Below are 16,693 nucleotides of genomic sequence, written 5' to 3'. Positions count from 1 at the left end.
TTCACCCCCTGAGATGGTGAAAGGGTCAAAGAGTAAAAAAGGGGATGGATGGAATTGATATTTTTAAAATTTTTATTGTATTAATATAGCTACAGCTTGTCTTATAAATGACTTTATCTTGTTCTTTCTTTATCGTAAACCATTCAATTTAAGTGTAAACTATTATAGAAAATCATTGGCACCTCTGCTGGTTGCACCAATAATTGCATGTCATTTTGCTTAAATTCCTTCATGACATATTTATTTAACACATTATTTTACACATTCATTTGTAATGTTTGATTAATTGATTGTTTGGCCTATCGTTACTATAATACAGCGGCGTATTAATTTCACAGACCCATCGCAACGTTCGCTATTCTCTTCAACAACATTCCTAATCATTTCAGAATTTATGAGAGGCAACCAAGACTACTTTAAGACCAATGACGATCCAGGATCTTATATTTTCATAGCCTGACAATAGCTGCAGGTTTTAGAAGCTTGGTGATAAACAGATCCAGCTCTAGTGAAACACTAAGCATCATGCAGCACTATTGCTAAATGCTATATAAGATATACAGTACAAACTATCAACATAATAAAACAATCACTTACTGTATATTGTCTGCAATCCCTGCAATCCCGACTCATAACATGTTCCTTTTTCCCGTTTAGATGAACAAGTAATCATAATCCACATGAAGGGTTAGAAAAAAAAGTTTCCACGGACTAACGTCATTTCGGGTCTTTCGCTCCATCTCCGGGTAAAAGTTGGATGTTACAGGTGAAGCTTCTTGGTTTATGGCTACAGACTTCTATTATTCAGTTGAGAGGAATGATTTATGATCTACAATTAATTTTTCGGTGATCCAGATGCAGTATGTCAACACTGTAGCTGCTGCACAAGCAAGCTTACCTTTCTGTGATCACGACACCCCTAAAATAGTTTGCCTGCGTTAGCATTTACTATAACATTATCACTAATACTTGGTTAGTCTTCGGTCAACAGATGCAAATCGAGTATTGCTGGCGGTTTTTTAAGGCATTTTTTTTTTTATGTGTTATTGTCTCTCAAAAGGATTAGGGATGATTGGCAAAATCCCTCAAAAAGTTCAATTCCAATTAATGCCGATCAAAAACGCGGATCCCTTCTGGCTGAGACTGTCTGTAATTAGTTTTAGTCCCCCAACTGACAAGCAAGTAGCAGTAAAATATGTCTCTCAATACACAGTGTGGAGCCGCTGTCCTAGGTTAATGATAATCACCTCCATTACTTAAAAAAATTGCATTTTTTAGTATCTTAAGTACCATTATCACTGGACGACGAGGCTAAACATTTTAAATATTTAGGTTGTTGGGGGGAGATCACCAAATGTTGGCAGCTATGCAGTAGTCACATGATTTCCCAATCTGAACTGAACTGTGACGCCTGGTGGAAACAAGCCTTTTTTTCTGGTGTGATTCTATGTCCCATCTAAGGGGCGATTGGTGTTGAGCTTTTCCCACAGGTCGGTGGTTGGTGGTGGAGCATGTGACCTCAGCAGGTTATGACCTCTGAAGGGGCCCTAAGCTTCCATGATCCTACACCACCTCTTAACTGCACAAACAGCACATACTTACATGCATACTTGTGGCTTTCTGCTGTGGTCCATGATGTTTTTGCATGACTACACAATTTCTCTTTGTCGTGTTCTGGCTGCACAAAAAACGTTGCTAAAGAAATGTCTTTCTTTCCAAACACCTTACAGTAATTAGAGTGCACAACTGCGGCTTAACATTTATTAAAAGATTTTTTTACTTTTCTCAGAGTGTTATATCTGTCATTTTTTTTGTTTTTCTCCTTCCCAAACCACCCAACTCCCTCCCCTCTCCATTTTGCGGTCGTTGTGTCGATGCTGAAGGATGGAGAGCACGACAAAAGACAGATGGTAAATAAATGCACCTTTAATAATGCTCACTATGCTGGTGATAATCACGACATGATGCTGGCTATGATGATTTGTCCCTGTGTCCCTGCTTGTGATCACGCTCATCCCCTTCTTCTTCTTCTCCTGCTAATGCATGCAAATGTTGATTCAAGCTTTCAATGACGTGTGAGGGATTTTTTTACAATCTTTGCTTCTGAGTGGAATGATCCACGTGGTAATTCTTATTGAATACTTCCACGCCACAGCATCATTTCAACCTCCCAAACAAGTGGAATCTTCATCACAATCTTCTGATCGACTTGTAATTTTAAAACAATTGTCAGATATGGTAAAAACTATGTAGACAACGTATTATATAAGATTTCAACACTCTTAGCGGTAATGCAATTATAGAGATAAATATACATGTATATAAAGTTAGCCACAATCTAATAAATGCATAAATAAAGGAAAAACTACCGTCATACTCTCACTCAGTGGGCTTGTTAATTTACTGCTGAAGTTAAATTAGCGAGATTATGTTTTGTGAGATTTGCAGAACTTCTAATTTCTAGACTTTTTTGGGACCATTTTGACAGGTTCTATTATGCCTCTTGTCTTCATAACATCTACAAAGAGGGAATTGGCGAAATTTTCTTAGTAAACCTAAATAAACATTTACATCAAATAGCTCAATATATATTTTTTTACAGTCATTTCAAATGGCAAAAATTATAATCTTTCAGAATTGAATGTTAATGTAACTGCGACGCAATGCAAACTACCATATTTTCCGGGCTATAGAGTGCACCAGTATTCAAGCCACACCCACCAAATTTTAGAAGAAATACATATGTTTAGATGTATTAGCCGCACCAGACTATGAGTCGCAGATATATACCGATACAAAATATTTTTGTAAATGAATATTTACAGTACATACATTAATTGTTTTCAAATGATGCCAAGACTACTTCCTAATTAAGCAACACACCGTAGGCCAGGGGTCACCAACGCAGTGCCCGCGGGCACCAGGTAGCCCGTAAGGACCAGATGAGTAGCCCGCTGGCCTGTTCTAAAAATAGCTCAAATAGCAGCACTTACCAGTGAGCTGCCTCTATTTTTTTAATTTTATTAATTTACTAGCAAGCTGGTCTCGCTTTGCTCGACATTTTTAATTCTAAGAGAGACAAAACTCAAATAGAATGTGAAAATCCAAGAACATATTTTAAAGACTTGGTCTTCACTTGTTTAAATGAATTCATTTATTTTTTTACTTTGCTTCTTATAACTTTCAGAAAGACAATTTTAGAGAAAAATTACAACCTTAAAAATGATTTTAGGATTTTTAAACGCATATATCTTTTTACCTTTTAAATTCCTTCCTCTTTTTTCCTGACAATTTAACTCAATGTTCAAGTAAATTAATTTTTTTTATTGTAAAGAATAATAAATACATTTTAATTTAATTTTTCATTTTAGCTTCCGTTTTGTCGACGAAGAATATTTGTGAAATATTTCTTCAAACTTAATATGATTAAAATTCAAAAAAATTATTCTGGCAAATCTAGAAAATCTGTAAAATCAAATTTAAATCTTATTTCAAAGTGGATTTTAACCTATTTAAAACATGTCATCAAAATTCTAAAATTAATCTTAATCAGGAAAAATTACTAATGATGTTCCATAAATTCTTTTTTACATTTTTTCAAAAAAATTCGAATTAGCTAGTTTTTCTCTTCATTTTTTTCGGTTGAATTTAGAATTTTAAAGAGTCAAAATTGTAGATAAACTATGTTTGAAAATTAAATTTTCATTTTTTTTTCGTGTTTTCTCCTCTTTTAAACCGTTCAATTAAATGTTTTTTTCATCATTTATTTCCTACAAAAAACGTTCCGTAAAAGGAAAAAAAATGTACGACTGAATGACAGACAGAAATACCCATTTTTTTTATATACATAGATTTATTTATTTAAAGTAAATTGAGAAAATTGGCTATTTCTGGCAATTTATTTAAGTGTGTATCAAACTGGTAGCCCTTCGCATTAATCAGTACCCAAGAAGTAGCTCTTGGTTTCAAAAAGGTTGATGACCCCTCCCGCAGGCTATACTCTGCCATATAGTGTCTTGAAATTGCAACTGCATCTAAAGTCTACTATATTAAACTTGCTAACAGATCAGCTCAGTTTTAAATGTTTGGATACAAAAAAAACATTTTAATATTAAACAGTTAACATTTATTTAAACACACAAAAGTACCGAACATTGGTTGAGTACCAGCATTGATCCCCAGCACTAAGAAGCTGACTCTAAATCAGTGATTCTCAAACTATGGTATGCATACCACTAGTGGTACATGAGTTTCATCTAGTAGTACGCCAAAGAAACACTTGATTAAAGTACAGTGTTTTATTTTATTGTATTCAATTACAGTGTTACAGTTCAAACTATGTCTAGTGTTACCGTGGCCAAAAATATAAAATCTCGTATTTGAAAAAACCCTCTGCATTGTTTTTGATGAATACTTAGTACTACTACGTTACTGTATTTTATTGTTAGTAATCATGGTGGTACTTGAAGAACCAAGTGTTTTCTGGGGTGGTACTTGGTGAAACAAGTTTGAGAACCACTGGTCTAAATATTCAAATCCTAAAGTAGGTGATAATTGAAAGACGCTGTTACAGTACTTCCTGGATTTGAAAAATCACTATATAATAGAACAAAGTAACTTTTTGTTAATCTTTAATTTTGGTATGGGGTGCATGAGAAAGTATAAACAATATATTGTAGCTTTATTTTCCCGCAAATCAAGCAATTTATGGACAAGTATATACCGCAGCAACATAACCAATGTCGTAATAGTGCTACACTAGGGAAAAAAACTGCTGAGCCATTATTAATAGCGCGGCTGTGTTCATTTTATACAAGTGTAACACGCAACAGCTAAGTAACAACATTTTAAAGCGCGTGCAGATGCAGAATTAGATAGATGCTGAACAAAAACGACATCAGGATGTTGTTATGTTACAGGAGGCAAAATTATTATTTTTGTGGTGTATTATTTGTGATGTATACTGTCCAGTCTTTGTCCAATTAGGGCTTACGATTAAGTGACGGACATCAGTCTTTGTTGGTTACAGCAGCTTATGCACAGTCTATACACTTTCTACTCTCTCTATTATTTATGTTTCTGTGGCAAATATGCAGAGAATTTGATTATGTAAGCAGCTGCTGGCGCTTTGGCCGTCTCCTTGTACTCGAGGTTAAGAGATTTAGTGCAGCAAGTTGCTCTGGCCCGCATCGAGTAGAGCAGCACTTCATATTTAATGTGCTGCTGGTGTTGTGGGCCCAGTTAAATAGCGGTAGATGAGCAGAGAGCGCTGGAATGACAAACTGGGCTTCAGCTGCCACTTTCTGACACCACGGATGGCTGTTTTATGCCATTGCTGTTTCCGATAACTCCCTGTGAAATCACAAAGGTTATGTAAGATTTGATTTGTCGTTTCGTACTACAGTGAAGGTATAACAATAATATTTGGCCTGTTCTCATAATAATTTAGTTGGATTGTGTACACAATTAAAATGATTAGATTTGTTTTAGTCTTCCGGATGGACAGTACTGTCAGTATTACAGAAGTCCTGTCAGGATAAATCCTGTTCATCTGCAAAATGAAGCTAAAAAAAACATAATCATTGATTCTGTTCATACAGGTACTTTTTTAAATTAAATTGTGTTGAAATTAGTCTACAATTTATATTAGAAATGATGTGAAATCGTGTTGAAATTAATTAAAATTCCGATACATTTAACTCAATTGTACATCGACAGTGAATTCAGAAAATATTCACAACACTTCACTTTGAGTTATGTTACAGCCTTATTCCAAAATGGGATGAATACTAAAAAAATGTACACACATTACCCCATGAGACTGTGAAAATATTTTTAAAAATAAAAAATCACATGTATATAAGTATTCCCTACATTTTCTCAATACTTTGTTGATGCACCTTTGGTAACAATTACACCCTCAAGTCTTTATGAATACGATGCCCGAAGCTTGGCAGTGGGCACACCTAACTTTGGGCAGTTTCGACCACTCCTCTTTGCAGATCCTATCAACCTCCATCAGGTTGGATGATAATTGTTGTATTTTATCCAGGTTAGCTTGTGACATGGTATTCAAAAAGATTTGCGGCTCTAATCGCTTCCAAAAGTGCATCAACAAAGTATTGAGCAAGGGCTGTGAATACTTATGTACGTTGGATTTTATTATTTTAAAATTTTTAATACATTAAAAAAAAAAAAACTTTCCACATTGTCATGAGGTATTGTGCCTAGAATTTAAAGGACACAATGTTATGTATGCCATTTTTTAATAAGGATCTAACATAAACAAATGTGGAAAAAGTGAAGCGCTGTAAATACTTGCTTGTACTGTACATAACAAACAACAACAACAACAACAACAAAGAGCGTAATTCGCTGTGCTAGCGTACGCATGTGTGTTAATTTTGTCAGTTTTTGACGCCTACAAACAGATTAATTGATTAATTCGATTAGAAAAAAGCTTTGATTTATATTCTGTTGCGTCGATTAATAGTTTTGGTGTAACTACTAAAAATGTATAAATTCCGAACCGCATAAAGTCCCCGGAACATTACATAAGCAAGCATGGTTTCTGCGCGGTCGCCGCAATAACCCAGTTAGAATTTTTACTAATAATTTTTATCTTTATCGTCAACAACCTACTCTCCTTGATGAAAATAAGACAATAACATATCAAAATAACAAAAATTAACTGACATTTCCGTCGATATTCAAGAATAACGTGTTTACAGAAATAACATTTAGTTGTATTTTAATTTTGTCTTGTAGATACTTGGGACAAGTTGGGAATATACAATATTAGATCACTGTTCTTTAAAGGGGAACATTATCACCAGACCTATGTAAGCGTCAATATATACCTGGATGGTGCAGAAAAAAGACCATATATTTTTTTAACCGATTTCCGAACTCTAAATGGGTGAATTTTGGCGAATTAAACGCCCTTCTGTTTATCGCTCTAGAGGGGATGACGTCAGAATGTGACGTCGCCGAGGTAATACAGCCGCCATTTTCATTTTCAACACATTGTAAACATTGGGTCTCAGCTCTGTTATTTTCCGTTTTTTCGACTATTTTTTGGAACCTTGGAGACATCATGCCTCGTCGGTGTGTTGTTGGAGGGTGTAACAACACTAACAGGGAGGGATTCAAGTTGCACCACTGGCCCGAAGATGCGAAAGTGTCTGCCGCCAGACCCCCATTGATTGTGCGGGAGTGTCTCCACATTTTACCGGCGATGACAGACATGACACAGAGATGTATGAATAACCTGCAGATGCATTTGCAATGATAAAGTCAACAAAATCACAAAGGTGAGTTTTGTTGATGTTGACTTATGTGCTAATCAGACATATTTGGTCGCGGCGTGACTGCCAGCTAATCGATGCTAACATGCTACGCTAATCGACGCTAACATGCTACTTACCGGCGGGGCTAAAGCAGACATGGCACAGAGAGCTATGGATAACCTGCAGATGCATTTGCAACTATATTACGTTTCCTTCCACCCACATTTAATGCAAAAAAACACTTACCAATCGAAGGATTTAAGTTGCTCCAGTGTCACAAGATGCGAAAGTCCTTATTGTTTGGTCGGCACATTTTACCGGTGATGCTAACGCAGCTATTCGGCCATGCTATTGCTATGAATAGCGTCAATAGCTATTTGCTCAATAGCTTCAGTTTCTTCTTCAATACTTTCATACTCCAACCATCCGTTTCAATACATGTGTAATCTGTTGAATCGCTTAAGCCGCTGAAATCCGAGTCTGAATCCGAGCTAATGTCGCTATATCTTGCTGTGCTATTCGCCATTGTTTGTTTACATTGGCAGCACTGTATGACGTCACAGGAAAATGAACAGTGTCAAGGCAAGGAGCGAAAAAAAGGCACTTTAAAGCTTTTTTTTTAGGGATATTCGGAGACCGGTAAAATTTAGAAAAAAAATACAACATGCCACTGGGAACTGATTTTTATTGTTTTTAACCCTTTTGAAATTGTGATGATGTTCCCCTTTAACAGTGCAACTATGCGGCAGTTGTTACAAAGGAGAGACAATCCGCTGTTTCCTTGTGAGATGAGGGAGTTGAATTTCTTACATCGAAAACATTAATGTGTGGTTTCTAACATGTTCCACATTATAATATGTGTGCACCTGAGAGAAAGTGAAGAGGACACATTTTAGTTTTGACGCTATATGTTGTCATCAGCAGGAGAGTCATCGTGACATTTACACAACTGTGAGTTAAAGCCATGTGTATTTGCTGCTTCTGGTTCTCCTGCGTTCATAAACAAATGGTAATGAAGGCAGGCCTTGTTACTCGGTTTAGCATACCTGCTGTGCCAGAGAAAATGAAAAAATGCCTGAAATACATTTATTGGCATTGACCCTAGTATGCATCATACATAAATCCTGACCATCATGCTACTTTTGTGTTAAACAAAACTTCTTTCAGCAGATTGTAAGGGAAGGTAATACATTATATACATTGGTACCGCTTACACAGTACAGTACATATTCCATACAATTGACCACGATAATCAATTCATGGTACAAATATATACTATCAGCATAATACAGTCAAGACTACAAGATATTCATCAGAGTCACTAATAGACCTCATTACATGGAAATGTAGGTCACTACTTTGGAGGCTATTTACAGCAAGCGATATAAGCTCAGAGAGAAAAATTATATACAACTAGAATCTGTACGATTCTGGTAAGAATGGCCTGTTAAAGCCACTCCTGATTTTTTTTTTCCAGTGAAATTGTCAGCAGGCTTCACGGTGGAAGAGGGGTTAGTGCGTCTGCCTCACAATACAAAGTTCCTGCAGTCCTGGGTTCAAATCCAGGCTCGGGATCTTTCTGTGTGGAGTTTGCATGTTCTCCCCGTGAATGCGTGGGTTCCCTCTGGGTACTCCGGCTTCCTCCCACTTCCAAAAACATGCACCTGGGGATGGGTTGATTGGCAACCTTAAATTGGCAATAGTGTGTGAATGTGAGTGTGAATGTTGTCTGTCTATCTGTGTTGGCCCTGTGATGAGGTGGCGACTTGTCCAGGGTGTACCCCGCCTTCTGCCCGATTGTAGCTGAGATAGGCGCCAGCGCCCCCCGCGACCCCAAAGGGAATACGCGGTAGAAAATGGATGGATGGATGGAAATTGTCAGCATAATTTGACGTAAAAAAAATTTGGTTCACAAAATTCAGAGGCAAAAAATTAAGTTACATAAATTCAATGTAAAAAAAAAAAAAGCTTTCGTAATAAAGGCACGTATTAACCTGCATAGAAATGGAGGAATAATAATAATAAATTGGACATGTAGAACAAGATATGTGTGAATGCGTTATGGCATGGATGTGGAGAGGGTCGGAGAGTTGGGGGTGGGCGGTGCTTGGTAAAAGTTGAAGCTGCTTGGGAGTGCTCTTTCAATGCTGTTTTGAAGTTAAGACCCTTGCAAATCGGAATCTGGGTTTGATGTGGTTTGTGTTTAATGTAATTTGATGTAATTTCATTGAGTAAGACTACATCAATTTAGATGAGTAAAATTAGACTAAAAGTAAAATACATTTTTGTCAAAAAAATAAGACTAAAACTAAATTAAATGTTGCTGTCAGAAAGAACACTGCAATAGAGCGCACATGACAGCGGAGGTGAGTGGGTGCAGTGATCTGAGTGGCAACGAACGGCGCAGGGTTTTAATTTTGGGTGTTTTATTATTGCACAAGTGCATTTCTAATGATGATGTGTATTTATTAGAAAAAAAAGAATAAACGTTATGGCAACCAGAAAACGTGTTTATTTTTCCCTAAAATACGTATCAAGGCTATAAAGTGTGTTTTATCCGACGACTCGATTAATCGAACAATTACTAAAATAATGGATAGCTGCAGATCTAGTGTCCACAGATGCTGGACAGTAAGTGCAATAAAGGGGAGACTGGAGTACAACTGCATCAACAGGCTAAGCTAAAGTTAGAATGTGATTTGTTTATTTTAGCCATTTTCAGACGTCTATTGTATCTTTAGATTTTCAATGCTCAACCTGAGGTAGTTTGCATCCAAGAGGAGACAAGGGCAGATGCAACCAAGTGTAAACTACTAAAGCGCAGTAGTGCAGCATCTAATTATGCGCCCTGTGTGTTTTTTTTGTTTTTTTTTCTGGCAATCTAGCCAAAACTGTAATGCACGGCCAGTAAGCAACCAGAGAGGAGACTAAGGGCTCTTGTATAAAAGTGGAGACTGTGGAGTACAAAACTGCAGCATCAATTATTCAAACCAAAGTTAACATGCTTGTGTATTTTTGTCATGTCTTTTGAAACCTTTAATTGTTAAATGTCAGTTTGTTTTGGTCACCTGTTTTGTACATATGTCACAAGTAAAACCTGCTTTTTCTTGGTGGATCAGTATCCATAGGGGTAGAGTTGAGTGGTGGAGCTGCTAAATTCTTGTGTGGAAATAATTGTTTACTATTGTTTTCGTAAAGCAATCTAGGCACAACAGAGTGCAGCAGAGGCCTCTTAACTAGATTCTCGTGAAAATGTATGTGATTGCTGATTCCGATTAATTGCCTTTTCATGCCGATTGCAAACTTCGATCCTCTCTGGCTGATGCTGTGTTGATTTTTAGTCCCCCAACTGACAAGCCACAAGCAGATAATTATGTGTCTACATACACATAATTATATGTCGCTGCTCCTCTAGGCTCATAATAATTACCTCTATATTCAGCCTTTTGAACGGTAGTAAAAGAAAGTGGTGGGCCACCAAACCAATATGGCTAACAGAGTGCGACCTATCTGAGTAAGCAAAGGTGCCTAGATCTTAGCACTAAAAGTGGATATGAGCAAAAAAAATCTTAACTATACAACGGGATCTATTAGGGCTGTAAAAATTACACACTACAAACTGATAATCGATTTTAACTTTAGAGGTACGAGTATATTTTTCGGCGAGCCCCTGCATCTTGCGAGACTTCTGTGATGCTGAATACAAGAGTACTGTTATTGTTTACAACTGACAACCGAGCAACATGGCAGACAGTAATTCTGATTGACTTACCGAAAGAACCAAATACAGACCAATCTGTATATAGATTTTGCCTAAATCTAGCCAACCACAGAAGGTACCACACAGTGTAAACCAGGGGTCATCAACTTTTTGAAACCAAGAGCTACTTCTTGGGTACTGATTAATGCGAAGGGCTACCAGTTTGATACGCACTTAAATAAATTGCCAGAAATAACCAATTTGTTTAATTTACCTTTAGTAAATAAATCTATCTATATATATAAATATGTATATAAAAAAAATGGGTATTTCTGTCTGTCATTCCGTCGTACATTTTTTTCCTTTTACGGAAAGTTTTTTTGTAGAGAATAAATGATGAAAAAGACACTTAATTGAACGGTTTAAAAGAGGAGAAAACAGGAAAAAAATGAAAAATCAATTTTGAAACATAGTTTATCTTCAATTTCGACTCTTTAAAATTCAAAATTTTACCAAAAAAGAACAAGAGAAAAACTAACTAATTCGAATCTTTTTGAAATAATTAAAAAAAGAATTTATGGAACATCATAAGTAATTTGATTAAGATTAATTTTAGAATTTTGATGACATGTTTTAAATAGGTTAAAATCCAATCTGCATTTTGTTAGAATATATAAGAAATTGGACCAAGCTATATTTCTAACAAAGACAAATAATTATTTATTCTAGATTTTCCAGAACAAAAATTTTAAAAGAAATTAAAAAAAAATTTGAAATAAGATATACATTTGATTCTAAAGATTTTCTAGATTTGCCAGAATATTTTTACTTTATTTTAATCATAGTAAGTTTGAAGAAATATCTCACAGATATTCTTCGTCAAAAAAACAGAAGCTAAAATGAAGAATTAAACTAAAATGTATTTATTATTCTTTACAATAAAAAAAATAAATTTACTTGAACATTGATTTAAATTGTCAGGAAAGAAGAGGAAGAAATTTAAAAAAGTAAAAAGGTATACGTGTTTAAAAACCCTAAAATCAATTTTAAGGTTGTATTTTTCTCTAAAATTGTCTTTCTGAAAGTTATAAGAAGCAAAGTAGAAAAATAAATGAATTTATTTAAACAAGTGAAGACCAAGTCTTTCAAATATTTTCTTGGATTTTCAGACTCTATTTGAGTTTTGTCTCTCTTAGAATTAGAAATGTCGAGCAAAGCGAGACAACCTTGCTGGTAAATAAATAAAATTTAAAAAATAGAGGCAGCTCACTGGTAGGTGCTGCTATTTGAGCTATTTTTAGAACGGGCCAGCGGGCGACTCATCTGGTCCTTACGGGTGACCTGTTGCCCGCGGGCACCGCGTTGGTGACCACACAGTGTAAACCAATCAGAGGCAACCTAAGCCGTCTTTATTTTTCCCACACACCTCTGCACAGTGTTGTCAACTTGGCGACTTTCTCGCTAAATCTAGAATATTTCCAGCTCATCTTTGAGACGTTCTTTCTCAAAGAAGACTAGTGACAAATCTAGCAACTTTTTGGGATATTTGGAGCGATGAAAGCGGGTAACATTGTAATGTCCTTATCGTACAAGTGGTGCTACTCAGAGCATTTCCTCACAGGGGGCTAGTGAATGTCTGCTCTTAGACATCTTGTCCTGAAAACACATTTTGTTGTACTTTTAGTGCAATTACAATAAAGTCCATTCCATTGTCGTCAGAGCAGAGAAGAGACCCACACCCACTCTGTGCAAAGCTGCCGCTGTTCAAAAATGTGTTTTAAGAACTCCGAAACAAGATAACTAGCTAGCTATCTAAATAGTAAATACTGACTCTACTCCTAGACTGGAAGACCTTGCACTTTTATTTTAGTCTTTTGTAAAATATTGCACTCTTTCGCTCTTCTAATTTAAATATTATGTTGATAATATTAAACTGTCAATGGTGTTCACCATAAATGCATTAAAACATTTACAGTTAATACACGTGATTGGTATTGGAATCAGCCCTAATCTTTTCTAGATTGCCGTTTGTGTCTTGAATAACCGAGCGATATATAAAAATAGAAAATAACAGTTAGGAACTTAAAAGACCAATGCTCCCAACCTAATAGATAAATGAATGGAGATTAATAAAAAGTCTAAAATGAAGTGAGCACATTTGCTCGTCACATTGTTTTCCAATCACAGCAAAAGATACGAAAGCCATTTGTTGAGCTTGTGACTCATCCGGTAAATTTGCCGAGACGCCATTTAATGACTGCCTACGTTTGAACTGTCCACAGAGCTCAGTGTTGCATGCTCGGGAGGACTTTATTAATCATGTGTTTCTGTCTTGACATCAACGCAGATGAGACTCATGTGACTCTTACACTAGGAGGGCATGTGCAGTTACATTGGATTTGACAATAAAGCCCACAGTATGTGCACTTCCATTATATCTAAGGTAATTTAAGAGCTATAAAGGAGGCCGCAGACACATATACTTACGTGTGCATTATTTCAGACAAGAAGGTTAGATAATATCGTATTAACCACAACCTTTGCTCCCACTTTCATTCAAAAGGATTTGAAAAAAAGAAAAGAGACAAAGCGCCTTTTATGACATTTAAAAATAGACACTAACAGCTGAAATATGAAGCAAAGCAAAATGAGGTTTGGTTAAATAATTTTTAGGAATTCTGTGTGAGATTGATTGTTGTTTAAGCATCCATCCATCCATCCATTTTCTACCGCTTATTCCCTTTCGGGGTCGCGGGGGGCGCTGGCGCCTATCTCAGCTACAATCGGGCGGAAGGCAGGGTACACCCTGGACAAGTCGCCACCTCATCGCAGGGCCAACACAGATAGACAGACAACATTCACACTCACGTTCACACACAAGGGCCAATTTTAGTGTTGCCAATCAACCTATCCCCAAGCAATTTAAGTCAAATAAAGTGCGCTACGGGGCCTGAGATGGCCAGGGTAAATCCCAGCTATCCGTATCCTCGTCCACACTTACATACAGTGGTCATTTTCAAGACCCCCTCCGCCCCCTCCATTAGCCGGCGCAACGCGACCTAATACGCATGCGCGGAAAATGTGGACATCATAGTCACCTCCAGTGTTGCTTTGTGTGCAATTTTTTAAATGTAACTTATCTGAACAATATCCAGTGTTGTGGTATTTCAATTAACTGGAAACCAGTGTGCTGTGGGGCCCTATTGCAGTGAGCTATCATAAATGATTCAAATCTTAATTGGACACGAATGTACACGATGTGACAAAGACTATTTTACAACAGTCAATCTAGGGAATCGAAATACAGTGGGGCAAAAAAGTATTTACTCAGCCACCGATTGTGCAAGTTCTCCCACTTAAAATGATGACAGAGGTCTGTAATTTTCATCATAGGTACACTTCAACTGTGAGAGACAGAATGTGAAAAAAAAATCCAGGAATTCACATTGTAGGAATTTGAAATAATTTATTTGTAAATTATGGTGGAAAATAAGTATTTGGTCGACCATTCAAAGCTCTCACTGATGGAAGGAAGTTTTGGCTCAAAATCTCACGATACATGGCCCCATTTATTCTTTCCTTAACACGGATCAATCGTCCTGTCCCCTTAGCAGAAAAACAGCCCCAAAGCATGATGTTTCCACCCCCATACTTCACAGTAGGTGTGGTGTTCTTGGGATGCAACTCAGTATTCTTCTTCCTCCAAACACGACGAGTTGAGTTTATACCAAAAAGTTCTATTTTGGTTTCATCTGACCACATGACATTCTCCCAATCCTCTGCTGTATCATCCATGTATCCATTTTGGTATAAACTCAACTCGTCGTGCTAGGAGGAAATAAGAATACTGAGTATATATATATATATATATATATATATATATATATATATATATATATATATATATATATATATATAATTTATCGTATTTTTTTTCTTAACAATCAAAACAATTTTATGTCTCTGTATCCCATTCCTACTTTCAATCAGCCCTTTTCCAAACATATTTAATGTAATGTCAGTTTTTATCGACAATTTAATGTAATATTTGAGTTCCATGAAGGAATAAACATTTTGCAATTTTATGCATAGAGTTCGGATTTTCTGGCTTCTTAAAATTCCTATGTATCAATTTCAGGTTTTCCCCCAGATTGCCAATATATTGTACCTGTGTAGCGCTGGTGTGTGTCAAGATGGCGTGGTCATCATGACATCATATAATTTGAATAATCTGTTGTGATGCATATATTGTCTTTGAATAGGCTAAGCAAATGTGTGTTTCTAAGAATTAACATTAATATTCTTTAAATTATATATTGTTGCTGTAAGTTTCAACTGTTGCTGTTCATTGAACTTATGTCTAGAGTCTAGAGACTTTTACTGACTAAAAACGAGACTATCAGCAATTCTAGCGTCTTTTTCTGATGTTACTGAAAAACATCGCAGACATGCTGCCTCCGTGCAGACCATCTCGTGCATCTTGCCTACGTTGTCAAAACATCCTGTTGCTGCAGTGTTGTTTTGGTATTCAAAGTCTTTTTTTCGGTGGCCAAATTTTTAGTGCTTCACTAATCAGTAACTTGCAAATAATAGGCTTATATATAACCATTCCTACTGTATTAGTACAAACATGCTGCTGATAAATGTTTGTTAATGTGTGATTGATGTGAATTGAAAGGGGATTTGCAGAGAATTAGGACGTAATAAACGTTAAAGAGTGTCAGACTTTTTGCGACTTTCTGGAGGCTATAGTCCATCATATTACTTTATTTGTTTCACGTAAAAACCCTTGTTTTTAAGGTATGGTGGCATTTATGTTTCCGTGTAATTGCACCACGATCAATTATATGTAGGGCAAACATTGTATATATTATGTATATCTCGTCACAGGATAAATGAAACCCAGCTGTGAATTGATTCCACTAGAGTCTAGAGCTGTTGGCTTTCAGACCAGTTTTAAACCAAAAAATCCAGAACATGAAAACACAAATTCACTTGTTCCAGGTGTTTTAAGTCAAATTGTTGCAATTTTAAAGTTAAGTATGATACATTAACCTATGGGCTCAATTGGTTCTTTAACTGAGCTCATACAGTATCTCAAATCAGCGTTGCTCATTAGAATGACTTGAAACCAATTTTATCCATGCTCACCCCATGTAACATGTGACATAAATACTGCAATAACGTTGGAGAACATTTACTATGGGGAGAGGAGTAACTTGCTGTTCCCATCAGGCTGCTTCTGTGTTGTGTAACAAAAGGAATGGTTATTGTAGTTCATGTTGCACATGGACGTCTTTGAGGGACGGACCGGAGAAGGTGATATGTATGTGTGTGTACCAAACAAAGGTAATGCTTGACCTTCCAGTTTGTTGAGTCAGGAGACCGAACAAACTGAATCACGCTAGGCACACCATGGGCAGTTTTCTCTATATTTTCGTGAATAAATGTTCGCCATTGCTTCTTTCGCCTCACCAAGTCGCTACACAGTTGAGCGTGTTTGTTTTTTTGATTCCACTGCGCTCTATTTTGAACTCGCTCATAAAAATGTTCGCTTGTAACTTCCAACTGTCTCTCAAGCCAAGAGACAGCTTGTATCCCGAAATACTCTGAAAATGACGCACCAATGAAGTGTATTTATTAACTACCAGTATTAAAAATAATATATTGTGGTAAAACTCGCTACCATTCAGTTCAGTTCATT

At 36.4% G+C, this 16,693-nt stretch overlaps 2 protein-coding genes across 5 annotated transcripts in view; both read left to right on the top strand.

Annotated features, from left to right (window-relative positions):
* LOC133551686 (fibroblast growth factor 1-like) overlaps positions 1-16,693 on the top strand; it is an 819,097-nt gene that overhangs the window by 584,468 nt on the left and 217,936 nt on the right. The gene's annotated exons all lie outside the window — the stretch shown is intronic.
* LOC133551680 (glucocorticoid receptor-like) overlaps positions 1-16,693 on the top strand; it is a 140,686-nt gene that overhangs the window by 83,994 nt on the left and 39,999 nt on the right. For 2 of the 4 annotated variants that reach the window (XM_061898647.1, XM_061898648.1), the window contains exon 4: positions 1,884-1,910. The exons of the other annotated variants lie outside the window; for them this stretch is intronic. In XM_061898647.1, coding sequence (XP_061754631.1) covers positions 1,884-1,910 — 27 coding nt within the window. The remainder of the gene's footprint in view (positions 1-1,883; positions 1,911-16,693) is intronic. 4 annotated transcript variants of the gene reach the window in all.

Source organism: Nerophis ophidion, linkage group LG04 (genome assembly GCF_033978795.1).
Source record: "Nerophis ophidion isolate RoL-2023_Sa linkage group LG04, RoL_Noph_v1.0, whole genome shotgun sequence".
Classification (NCBI taxonomy): domain Eukaryota; kingdom Metazoa; phylum Chordata; class Actinopteri; order Syngnathiformes; family Syngnathidae; genus Nerophis; species Nerophis ophidion.
Note: the sequence above shows the minus strand (reverse complement) of the source record. Positions and strands in the feature narration are given on the sequence as shown.